This window comes from Sorex araneus, chromosome 6 (genome assembly GCF_027595985.1).
Source record: "Sorex araneus isolate mSorAra2 chromosome 6, mSorAra2.pri, whole genome shotgun sequence".
Lineage (NCBI taxonomy): Eukaryota > Metazoa > Chordata > Mammalia > Eulipotyphla > Soricidae > Sorex > Sorex araneus.
In genome coordinates, this window is record NC_073307.1 from 163,077,731 (window position 1) to 163,090,413 (window position 12,683).

The 12,683-nt window shown below is 59.6% G+C and overlaps 1 protein-coding gene across 1 annotated transcript; it reads left to right on the forward strand.

The window, feature by feature from the left end:
• Window positions 1-965: 965 nt before the first annotated feature.
• Window positions 966-12,111, forward strand: STIP1 (stress induced phosphoprotein 1). The gene is made up of 14 exons (XM_004618370.3): window positions 966-1,082; window positions 2,954-3,163; window positions 4,078-4,219; window positions 4,476-4,617; window positions 5,124-5,292; window positions 6,810-6,936; window positions 7,014-7,116; window positions 7,236-7,356; window positions 7,910-8,006; window positions 8,129-8,253; window positions 10,996-11,032; window positions 11,132-11,235; window positions 11,330-11,502; window positions 11,707-12,111. The coding sequence occupies exons 1-14, from the start codon at window positions 1,074-1,076 to the stop codon at window positions 11,777-11,779; spliced, it is 1,632 nt and encodes a 543-aa protein (XP_004618427.2). The 5' UTR covers window positions 966-1,073; the 3' UTR covers window positions 11,780-12,111.
• Window positions 12,112-12,683: the final 572 nt, after the last annotated feature.

Here is a 12,683-nt window from a genome sequence, read left to right on the forward strand (position 1 = left end):
CAGTGCCCGGCGCGGGCGGACAACGGAGCTGGGCCCAAACGCCACCTCTGCGCCCTCCAAGCCCTTTGTTCCATGAAGCGGGCAGGAGACAGGCTCCGGAGGAGAAAAGCGGCACCTGAATCCGCAGGTCGGGCTGACCGGCAGGGTCCCCGGTGCCCCGCGCAGCCCGCTCAGGCCGTGCCCGTCCCGCCAACCGGCGGGTCCCCTCCCAGCAAACGCCGCCCGCGTGCCAACGACGCTGACGCAGGGAGAGGAAGAGCCCCGTTCGCAAACCCGTTATCCTGGAGGTTCTGGGAGCGGGTGCTGGCCCGCCCAGCGCCCCGCCGGGCTGAGACGCACGGTCGGCGCCGCCCGGATCCCGGCGCCTCACGGCCGCGCGCACAACGATTCCGCTTAACGGCGCGCTCCCGCGGCGGCACACGGGGCAGGCGGGGCGGGCTCTGGCGCGGGAGAGGAGCGGCGCGTCCCCGCCGGGCGCGCGGCGGGACACCACCCGGGACTCGGGGCGCCCGCGACCGCCCCGACCCCCGCGAGCTGAGGCGCCGCCGGGCCTCCGACTGCTCCAAGTCGCCACTAGGCGGAATCCCACTCCGCCCGCGGAAGGGCAGGGACTCCAACCTATCAGCGAAGGCGGTTTCGGCCGGGAGTCTGTCAGCCCAATGGGAGAAGTGGAAATTTCCAGAAAGACCAGGACCAATGGGCGCGGCCAGCGCGGCCGCGACTGGCACACCAAGCGACCAATTGTGTTCGCAGAGGCCCACCCCGCCCTCCAATTGCAGAGCGTTGCGAGGGGAGAGGCTTTTCGGCGAGAGCCAATCCGGATGCACGAGGAGGCAGGACTGACGGGATTACGCTCGACCGTCCAATGACAGAGGAGCCAAGATGATGGGCTTGCTTTCCAGCCAATAAGAGAGAAGTACGGAAAATCCCTTGCGGGAGTGCGACCAATGAGCAAACGAGGAAGGGGCGGGACCTGGGGGTCCCGGCAGCTTCTAGTAGGTTCCAGAAGGCGGCGCGTGCGGTTGGGAACGCGGAGAGGACGGAGTCGATTCAACGGGGTTCCGGGCCCGGCTATGGAGCAGGTGAAGGGGGAGGGGCGGGCCGAGGCCCCGAGGCCGCCCGGGGACCGACGAGACCAGTTGCTAGCGGGGAGGGCATAGTGCCCGCTTACGCGGCCGCGGCGCGGGGCGGGGGGCCGGCCCAGGACGGGGAGACGAGGGCCGCGGCCGGCGGGAGAGGAGCGGCGGAGCGAGGCCCGGCCGCCCCGGAGCTTCGGGGGCGCTCGGTGCCCATCTCCTCCCGGACCAGTGAGGAGGGCCGGGCGCCGGGGGCCGGGGGGAGAGGCCAGAGTTGGGCCTGAGCCCGGACCGGGGGGCCTCCCGGAGGCCTCTCGGGAGGTGGCCCCGGGCCGAGCCGGCGGGGCCGGGAGGGACGGAGGTGGGCGAGGGGCCGCGGAGAGAGCGGGCGCGCATCGGGGAGTCCGCCCGGCGGGAGGAAGAGCGGAGATTTGCCCGCCAGGAAGCGGCGGCCGCCCGGGACTTGGCCACAGTTAACTTGGAGGAATGCAGGCGCGGGGACGCGGGGAGTCGCCGCGGGACGGACGCGGCGGGCGGGCGGGCGGGCGAGCCGGCGGGCGAGCCGCAGGCCCCGGGCCCGCGCCGCCCCTCTCCTCTCCGCTCTGCTTTCGAAACGTCTTGATTTTTCTGTGCGCGCGATCCGAGTGCGGGAGGCCCGAGCCGCCTGGAAGGTCGGTCTCTGCAGGCGGGAGGAGGAGCGGGAGAACTTGTTTGCCTCGGCGCTGCCCTGGGAGGGGACACAGTTGGACGTGGTGCGCGTGGCTTGCTGGGGGGTGGTGGGCGGGGGCAGGGGGAGTAGCTTCTCAGGGGGGTACCGCCAAGATCCTTGCTCCGGCCGGAAGTCTCGCTGGCCAGCCGAGCCTGGCCCAGAGATGCGAGATTGCATGTAAGTGATGCCGCCGGCCCCCGGGATGTGCTGGGCACTTCCGGGGGGGGTCCCCACTGCGAAGGCAAGGGCGGCGCGCTATCCTGTGCTTGGCGGTAGGGGGTCCCATGCCTTTTGGGCGTTTTTTTTCCCCCCATCCCTTTACCCTTTGTAATAGATTGCTGGGGGAGAAGGCAGGGTGATAACTTGCTTGCTCCCCCCAGGCCCAAGCCCCCCCCACCCCTGTTGGGGGGTACGAGCATTTAATTAATGAAAGACCGAGTTGTGACATAATATGCACACCTGTCCACTGAAGAAACCAGGCACAAAAAAAAAATCCTCAGCAACTGGGTCAGCCCCATCCTGCTATGCTCATTCCCTTATTTGCAGTCGCCAGAAATCTGCCCAACAAAGTCAGGGCTGCCCAACAAAGTCAGGGGTGCACTCCCATCACACACACACACACGAACTCACAAGTGTGTCCTGGCATGGCTGAACTTAGTTCTTTTCTTCCTGACTTGCTAGTTCCGGCAAAAGTGTGGAAAATGTGAGGCCAGAGTGATGGTACAGTGGGAAGCGTGTTTGCTTTGCACGCAGCTGACTGGGTTCAATCCCAGTGTCCCATATTGTCCCCTGAGCATCTTCTGGTGTGATTTCCCCCCCCCCCAAAAAAAAGAAAGAAAGAAAGGTGTGGGATATGGAAGGGGACTAAAGAGTGTGTTTGGGGCTAGCGCAATAGCACAGCGGGTAGAGCATTTGCCTTGCATGCGGCGGACCTGGGTTCGATTCCCAGCATCTCATATGGTCTCCTGAGCATCGTGAGGAGTAATTCCTGAGTGCATGAGCCAGGAGTCACCCCTGTGCATTACCGGGTGTGACACAAAAAGCAAAATAATAATAAGTGTTTGGCTTCTGATGTGTTTGTAAGTACCCAGAGAGCGGCCTCCCCTGACCCCGGGGCTGCGGAGCCTCCTGTGAAGGTGTGCCGACTCAGTCTTTCTTTTCTCCTCAGGTCAACGAACTGAAGGAGAAGGGCAACAAGGCCCTGAGTGCCGGGAACATCGATGACGCGCTACAGTGCTACTCGGAGGCCATCAAGTTAGACCCCCAGAACCACGTGCTCTACAGCAACCGCTCGGCAGCCTATGCCAAGAAGGGGGACTACCAGCGGGCCTACGAGGACGGCTGCAAGACCGTGGGCTTGAAGCCGGACTGGGGCAAGGTAAGCGGGCCTGGCTGGGACCCTCCAGTCTGGGTGCCTCATGTACAGCAACTGTCCCAACTAGCCAGCCCAGCGGTATCTGAGGAGTCTAAAACCGGGTCTTTGTAGTCCGGGAGAGGATGAGGTAAGGAGGGTGAGGAGTGTTGGCCTGAAAGTTAAGTATTGCCGGGGTGGGTGGGGGGGGGGGTAGAGGGGAGCACGGGGCTTACTCCTGACTCAGTGAGCCTTTCTGGTGGTCTCTGAGATCGTATGGGGTGCTAGTGCTGGAGATCAGACCCTGGGTTAGCACGAGCAGGGCAAGGGCCTACCCACTGTGCTATCCCTTTTCTCTTTTTTTCGAGGGGCAGCTTAGAGCCACACCTAGCTGGCGGCCTCTAGCGTGCAAAGCTTTCTCAGCCAGCGCGCGCTCCAGCTCTTAACAGGCTCGGGACACTGTGCAGCTACGTGACCAAAATGGGTTGTTGCCAAAAAGTTCTTTAAGAAAAAATAATTAAAATGTGGTATTTCATATATATATATATGATTTGTGCTGGGATTGCCTAAAAATTCCTCCAATGAAAGGGGGTCACAGGTGGAAATATGTTCCAAGAGCCCTGGCCTATCCCAGTACGGCAGTGTTGTTTAACTCCCCTCCTCATTTATGTCATTCAGTGATGGCATCACCAAGTCTAAGGTACAAGCTGCTGTACGACTTGTCATATCTGTCCCTCTGGGAAAGAAACTGCCCCAGACAGCACTTAACTGCAGGTGAATTTCGCGTCTGTGTCCCCGCAAGAGTCCTGCTCCTGTCTCCTGGCCTCGTCTGCCTGCACAGTCAGTTCTGTCCCAGGAAGCATCAGATGGGGTGTTGTTTTGTTTTCAAGATATACTTGTAGGTATCATTTTAGTTGTACACTTGTCTTTGTTGGTTTAAGGGCTATTCTCGGAAAGCAGCAGCTCTTGAGTTCTTAAACCGATTTGAGGAAGCCAAGCGAACCTATGAGGAGGGTTTGAAATACGAAGCGAATAACCCACAGCTCAAAGAAGGGCTGCAGAACATGGAGGCCCGCCTGGCAGGTGAGTGCGGGCCTGCTGGGTCCTTAGCTTCCGTTCTTTTTCACGGTTCCCTTTATTGGGGGCCGGTGCAGAGCTGCCCCTGACTCTGCTCAGCTCATTTGGTGGCAGGGACCGAGCCCTGTGGCTCTCCCCAGCCTGTTGGCTTTTCAGTGGGACAGCTGGTCCTAACGGTTTCCCCTCGGACCCAAGATGTCGGGCTACGGGGCCTGATCGCTCCAGCGGTTTCTGGTGATGCTCTTTCCTTTGTTCCGAACAGAAAAGAAATTCATGAACCCCTTCAACATGCCCAACCTGTACCAGAGGCTGGAGAACGATCCCCGGACAAAACCGCTGCTCGCTGACCCATCCTACCGGGAGCTGGTGGAGCAGCTGCGCAACAAGCCCGCCGACCTGGGCACGTGAGTGGCGGCCGCGGGGCGGGTTTGTCTCTGGCCGTGGGTGGACTCACCTGGAGTCTCCCCTCGCGTGTTCTGTCTCGGTGCCGTGTAGGTTTGGTGGATGGTTTGTGGCTTATACCTAAGGGTCCTGCTGGGAGTAGCAGATAACCAGAGAAATCGGGAATGTTCTCTAACCCCCGCGTGCCTCTGCTCTCACACCAGTGTCCTTTTTGTCAGCACAGGCCCTGCTCCCTCGCGCGTGCCATGGCGTGTAGCAGGCGCGAGAGAGAGACGAAAGTCAGGCAGAAAGAGCTGTGTCCCGAGTCTTGGTGGTGCCACTAGTGCCCGTGCCCCTCTGGCTTCCCCCTCAGCCCTGAGAGCAGGTGGCGAAGACACGTACTCGCTTCTCTGTCTGTGTCTCCTGTAGCGCGGTAGAGCAGGCCTGGCACAGTGCTCCCCCAGTGGGACCTAAGGCAGACCGGAAGGAGTCATTGCTGCTCTTGTGTCTCTCTGATGACCACCACTAGGAAACTTCAGGATCCCCGCATCATGACGACGCTCAGTGTGCTCCTGGGAGTGGACCTGGGCAACATGGAGGAAGAGGAGGAGGTCATGCCCCCGCCCCCGCCGCCCCCGCCCAAGAAGGAGACGAAGCCCGAGCCCATGGAGGAAGATCTCCCCGAGAATAAGAAACAGGTCTCACCCCTCGGATATGCTCAACCTGTCTTAGAACTGGAGTGACTGATGCTTTTGGTTGTGGTATCATCACTCTTAGATTTTGAGCTACCCCACCAGTGCTCAGGGGCTCCCTGGGTGTGGTTGAAGGGATCACACAAGGCGGAACAGAGCCAGGCAGCCCTGTGCCAAACACCTGCTCCAGCCTGTCAGAGTCCTCAACTACCCCTTGTCTCACCACCACCCCACTGTGTTTGAGTTTTGGGGTCACACCTAGCGATGCTCAGGGTTATTCTTGGCTTTGCAAGAGTAAGAAGTTACTCCTGGTGGAGCTCAGGGATTTGTATGTATCAGGGATTGGATCCGGGTCAGCCGCATGCAAGGCAGGTGTACTGCCTGCTAGACTGTCTCTCTCGTCCTCTCACCTTTTTCCCCTCCTGGTTTTAAATCCACTTGTTCTGTCTTGAATTTGTTTATTTTGTTTTGGGGCCACACTTGGCGATGTTACTCCTGGTTCTGCACTCAGGAATGACTCCTGGCAGTGCTTGGGGGCACCATATGGGATGCTGGGGATGCAGCCCCGGGCAGCCTCGTGCAAGGCAAATACCCTGCCTGCTTTATTGCTCCAGCCCTCTTTGGGTTTAGGGCTTACTGCTGGCGGGCGAAGGGGACCATATGGAGTGCCGGCGATCGAAACTCAGGTCAGCCACATGTAAGGCAAGCGCCCAGCCACTATACTGTTGCTCTGGCCTTAAACTTTTGCTTTTGGGCCCTGCCAAGTTGTACCAGGGGTCCAGGTCATCCAGCCAGTCAGGCTGACAGTTTGATGTTGGGGACCTTTAGGATTCCACCCAGCAGTGCTGGGGTGGGGAGGCCTGTGCCCCTGACTCCGAGCTCTGCGCTGCCCTGTGGTGAGTTCTTTGAGCGTTCAGTAGCCGCTGAGGTGATGATCAGTTAAATGGCAAAGCACGTTCAAGGCACCAGCAAGGTCCTAGGCGTCCCCCCCCACCCCCGCCATGGTGCTGCAGGCGTTGCTGGGGGTTCCCGTCTCGCCATGACCCACAAGCCTTCTAGCTCCCACAGATTGGACCTGGGTGTCGTTGGAAGTTGTCCACTTAGCAACGCTGTCTTGCCAGGCAGGCGGCACTGTGCCCACACAGTTTTGTTTCCCTTCTTGTGAGCGGGAGCAGCAGATTGTAGCCAGATTTAGCACCTTCCATCTCCGTGCCGGAAGGGGCCCTCCCGGGGGCGTGGGATTGACTGCTGCGGACCCTGCTGAGCCCCCGGGACGTGGCGAGGGGGGGGGAAGCCTGTTCCCCGAGTGGAGGGGGCAGGGCAGGGCTGCAGGGGCCACAGAGCTAGATGCACTTGGGCCTCGATGCCCGCTCTGCAGGCAGGAGCCCCGGGGAGGCAGGGGGACACTCGCTTCCAGGCCGTTGGAGCACGGACTGTTGAGCTGGGCCAAGCTGGGTGGCGGGTACTGCCCTGTGGCCGCGAGGGGCTCGCTTCCTCTGCACTCACTTCCCGCCTTCCTCTAGGCGCTGAAAGAGAAGGAGCTGGGCAACGATGCCTACAAGAAGAAAGACTTCGAAGCGGCCTTGAAGCACTATGACGCGGCCCGCGAGCTGGACCCCACCAACATGACCTACCTGACCAACCAAGCAGGTGAGGCGGGCGGGCGGGGGCGGGCGAGCCCCGGTCACGCTGGGAGCAGGGCCTTGACTCTGGGCCGTCCCCGGCAGCGGTGTACTTCGAGAAGGGCGACTACGGGAAGTGCCGGGAGCTGTGTGAGAAGGCCATCGAAGTGGGCCGGGAAAACCGCGAGGACTACCGGCAGATCGCCAAGTACCGTGGCTGCGGGGATCGGGGGGCGGGTGGGGGCCGCGCCGCCCGACCCGGTGGCCCATCTGCACGCGTCACCTCCACTCTGCCTGTACACAACCTCTCCTCCTGGTTTCTGTCAGAGCTTATGCGCGGATCGGCAACTCCTACTTCAAAGAAGAGCGGTACAAAGACGCCGTCCACTTCTACAACAAGTCTCTGGCCGAGCACCGAACCCCTGATGTGCTCAAGAAATGCCAGCAGGTTGGCAGGCCGGGGTCGAGGCGGGTGTTGGGTGCTAGTTAGTGACTCTGAGCCTTCAGGCAGGGGGACACGAGCAGGGATTGAGTGTGAGGCCTCTGGCACTGGCGCGTCACACAGCCAGCGGCATTCTTGGGGTGCCCAACTGTTCCGGCCACTGTGTGTGGCGGGAGTGCGCCTGTCGTGCTTGCCGCTGTGTCAGTGGTGGGGGTCCCTGCTGATCCTTAGCCCAGAACTGCCATGCAGTGTGTTTGGCTAATTCAGCCATAGGGAATTCAGCCATAGGTCAGGGCCATTCACATTTCTTGCATGTGGAGCGTGTCTGCCAAGTTGCTGTGGGGTTTGATCTGGGCCTGCGAGCAACACTACGTGAAAATGTTAAAACAAAAATGAGCTCCTGGCCAGTATGTGGCTCGGCGACGAAGCCTGTGCCTTGTGTGTGTGACGTCCTGGATCCAGTCCCAGCACCAGACACAAAATGTTAGCTCTCGCCACAAGTGCTCTGAAAATTATTCATGGTGGATTAAGTGAGTGATCCAAGAATTGCGTGTTTTAGGCAGAGAAGATCTTGAAGGAGCAAGAGCGGCTGGCCTACATCAACCCCGACCTGGCCCTGGAGGAGAAGAACAAAGGCAACGAGTGTTTCCAGAAAGGTTCGTGCGCGCAGAGGGGGCGCCTCCGGCCACGCAAGATGACCTGAGACGGGGCTGAGCGCAGGGGAAACGGCCTTCTGGGGCAGGGGGTTCCTTTCTAAGTCGTTCTCTCCGTTGTCTAGGGGACTATCCCCAGGCCATGAAGCATTACACGGAAGCCATCAAACGGAATCCCAGAGATGCCAAATTATACAGCAACCGAGCTGCCTGCTACACCAAACTCCTGGAGTTCCAGCTGGCGCTCAAGGTGGGTGCCTGGGGCCCGCGAGGGGGAGCCTGGCAGTCCGAGTTCGGTCACAGGTCAAGGCAGTACACGTGTCTTCTGCTCTGGCCTGTGCTGGGGGTGCGGAGTTAGTGCATCCTGCCTCCTCATTTCCATTGTGTCCTGGAACGTTTCATTTTTGGATTTTTGAAGTAATAGTGTGATTTGGGAAGCGTGGGAAAGCAAGGAGAGGGACCTCAGGGACCCGCGTAAGCCGGTGCTTCTGCCTTGCATGCGGCTCACCCAGGCGTGAGTCCTGGCATCCTACATGGTCCCCCGAGCATCATCAGGAGTGGATTCCTAAGCACAGAGCCAGGAGTCACCCCCTGGGCATCACCAGGTGTGGCCCACCCACCCCCCCAAAAAAAAAAAAAATAAAGGGAGAGGGAACCTCACAACTTTGGTTGGGATGATTCTAAAGTTGAGCACTGGCATTTGTTCTGGTTTGTTTTGTTTTTTGTTGGGTCACGCCCGGTGATGCTCAGGGGTTCCTCCTGGCTCTGCACTCAGGAATTACTCCTGGCAGTGCTCAGGGGACCATATGGGATGCTGGGGATCGAACCTGGGTCAGCCATGTGCACGCAAATGCCCTGCCCACTGTTCTATCACTCTAGCCTCTCTGGGTTTTTTGTTTGTTTGTTTTGGAGGAGGGTCCCACCTGGTGGTCCTCAGAGCTTACTCCTGGCTCTGCGCCCTGGGATCACTCCTGACCCACATCGAACCTGGGTCAGCCACATGCAAGGCAAGCACCCTCCCTGCTGTATTTGCTCTCCACTTTTTATTTATGAAATGGAATTTCCATTGCACACAGCAGACCTGGTTTCTACCCTTAGCGCCAGTGTGTTTCCCCTGCACATCGCTGGGTGTGACCCCCACCCCCAAAGCAAAAATATCTGGAAAATGGGACTGGAGTGATAGTGGTGGGGTGCTTGCCTGCACACAGCTGCCCCAGGTTCAGTACCCAGCATCCCAAATGGTTCCCTGAGCATTGCCAGGGGTGGCCCCCAAACAAATAATCCCCCAAAAAAAAACAATCAGGAAAATGTCATTTGTAGCCCATATTTTTATTTTGCTTTTGGGTCATGCTCAGCAGTGCTCGGGGTCTTAAAAGGCCGGGGGCTGGGCCGGAGCGATAGCACAGCGGGTAGGGCGTTTGCCTTGCACGCGGCCGACCTGGGTTCGATCCCCGGCATCCCATATGGTCCCCCAAGCACCGCCAGGAGTGGTTCCTGAGTGCAAAGCCAGGAGTAACCCCTGAGCATCGCTGGGTGTGACCCAAAAAGCAAAAAAAAAAAAAAAAAAAAAAAAAAAAGGCCGGGGGCTGCCCCCATGCACCCACCATGTGTTTTATTTCTTATTTACTTTCTGATTTTTGGGTCACACCTGGCAGTGGTCAGGACTGATTATGCAGTCAAGAATTACTCCTGGTGGTGCATGGGAGACCATATGGGGTGCCAGGGATCGAATCCAGGTCGGCTGCATGCAAGACAGGCAAACGCCCTCTGTGCTGTACTATCACTCCGGCCCAACAGAGCATGTATTTTAGCCCCTCAAGTTGTCTGCCGCATGGGGCCGAGCGGCTGCTTCAGCCTCCAGCCTCTGAGGGCTGGGACGATGCCTCTGTGCAGGCTCGGTCCCCAGGCTCCCCTCTCCCCAAGCTGGACGTCTCTCAGAGCCTTCCAACAGAACAGTGCCAGGCTGGGCAGAGGGGACAGAGCGTAAGGCACTTGGCCTGGCCTGCAGCTAATGCTGGTTCTGTCCCCCCTGAAGCCTCCCCAAAGGAAAATCCACGATCCACGGTCATTCCCCACCGTCACCGGTACATACAGACCTTCTCGCCAGGCTGTGCGGGAAAGTCATTTCGTTTAGCCCTTGGTCTCTCAAGGCCTCTGTGTGTCCTGGTCTGACCGTGCTCTGTCGCCATCACCACAGAGCAGCGGCCGGGCGCCTCTGCCTGAGTCCCCACTCGGCCAGAAAAACTATCAGAGCTGTCAGAAGTGAGGCTTTATTGTTAGTTTCTCTGATGAAATTGTCCCACTTTGAGACCAGAAATGCGGAGGCCCTGGGATTGAGCCCACCCACAGGCCCCCCTGAACATTTAGATGCGCACCCCCCCCCTCAAAAAAAAAGAGGGGGCTGGAGCAATAGCACAGCGGGTAGGGTGTTTGCCTTGCACGTGGCCAACCCGGGTTCGATTCCCAGCATCCCATATGGTCCCCTGAGCTGCGCCAGGGGTAATTTCTGAGTGCAGAGCCAGGAGTGACCCCTGTGCATTGCCGGGTATGACCTAAAAAGCCAAAAAAAAAAAAAAAAGGAATATAAGGAAAGTTGCTTAGCTTGGGAATTTTGTTCTCCAAAGACTGTTCTGGGCTGGGAAAGGTTCTCAGTGGTCCTTGGGCAGCTCCTATTGGTGGAGGGACTGGGGGGTGCTGGGGTCAAACCCAGCTGCTCTCAGTCCATTGGCTTCTCTGGCCTGAAACCAGCCTGCTGAAGCACCCCAAGCATGGAGGAGTGGGACACGGAGCTGTTCATAGTCTGAACTTGTGGGCCCCTGGCTGTGTCCTCGCTTGCTCCTCCACGCCCTCTTGCTAGGCCTGTTACCCAGAACCCAGGATTGCCGAGCACTGGAGACCAGAGTCAGCTAGCTGCTCTGCCAAAGCGGGGAAGGCCCCACCCCCTGCCCTCTGGTGCTGCAGGCCCGCCCTAACCCCTGTCCTTCCTCCCCAGGACTGTGAGGAGTGCATCCAGCTGGAGCCCACCTTCAGTGAGTGTGTCCTCCCGCGGTCGGGGTGGGGGAGGCCCTTGTGTCTGGGCTCGGGGAGGAGGTGACCTGGGGTCAGTGGCGTCTTCGCACTGTCTGCAGTCAAGGGGTACACGCGGAAAGCTGCAGCGCTGGAGGCCATGAAGGACTATTCCAAGGCCATGGACGTCTACCAGAAGGCCCTTGACCTGGACTCCAACTGCAAGGTGGGCTGCGCCGGCTCCCAAACCCCTGCTGCAGGGTGGGGGGTTTCTGTGCCCTGGCGCACTCACCCTCCCTCTGGGCTTCGCCTGTGTGCAGGACGCAGTGGATGGCTACCAGCGCTGCATGATGTCCCAGTACAACCGACACGACAGCCCCGAGGACGTGAAGAGAAGGGCCATGGCTGACCCCGAGGTGCAGCAGATCATGAGTGACCCAGCCATGCGGCTCATCCTGGAGCAGATGCAGAAGGACCCCCAGGCGCTCAGCGAGTACGTGGCGGGCGGGAGAGCTCCTTGACGGGAGGGGGCTGCCCCTTGGCCGGTGAGCTGTGCGGCGGGGTTCTCGGAGTCTGCCATCCATTGCAGAGACCCCCTTGGGTGGGGGTTGGGGGGGACCCAGGCTCAGGCCTGTGCAGCCTTCGGCGCCTCCTGGGCTTTGTCTCACCTCGGCTCCCTTTCCTCCCTCTTCGCTAGACACTTGAAGAATCCCGTAATAGCACAGAAGATCCAGAAGCTGATGGACGTGGGTCTCATTGCGATCCGGTGATGACTTGCTCACCACCCCTTCCCTCCGCCCCGCCGGGGAGAGGAGCCGGGCGCACGGCGAGCAGAGGGAGAGAAGGGGAACGCAGCCACTTCTATTTATACCGGCCTGGCGGGAGCCCGGGCCCCTGGGCGCGCATGGTCTCTGCTGCCCCCACCTCCGCGTCCCCTCCCCGCCTCGTCACCAGCTCCGCTGCTCCCCCATAGTTGGTTATTTTTTATTTGGGGCAGTGGGCCTGTCTGGGGGGGGAGAGTGTTCTTCCCATCCTCTGCTCCCATCTGTCCTCACATTGTTAACCCCGCGTCTCAATAAAACAAGCAAGTTGGACGTGGTTACACCTGTGTCCTCGTTAGTGTTTTTCTGGATCTGCTTAGGGATCACTCGTATGTGTGTTGGGACTGAACTGCAGTTGGATACGTGCAAAGCGGGGTTTTGCTGTGCTATCTGGCCCCTTGAGTACGTTATAATTAAGATTTCAACAAAAAATCAGGTGAGAGTCGTGCTGGAGAGTACAGCGAGCACTCGCTTTATGGCCCTCTGATCCCTGCCAGCCCCAAGCACTGGGTACCCTAAAATAAGAGCTTCGGGGCAGACCTCCCAAAATGGTGCTTGGGTCACCCAGAGGCCTCCAGGGCACATCCAGCAGCACTGGGGTGGCTGCTGGCAGTTGAACTCCAGGCGGACACCTGTCTTTCATGCACCCTGGTCCCTGTACTGTGTCCCTTGGGTTTGGGGCTCCACAAGCCCCGGCTCTGCTCCGGAGTGACCCCTGGACCACGTCTGCTGCTTGGGGTTTGAACAGGGCCTGAGGGAATGAGGGCCGGGGCCTAGTGGCGCCTACAGTGGTTTTCTTGTTTGGGTTTGGTGGCTTTGGCCCTGCCGAGCTCTGGAGGGGCTCCGGGCACTC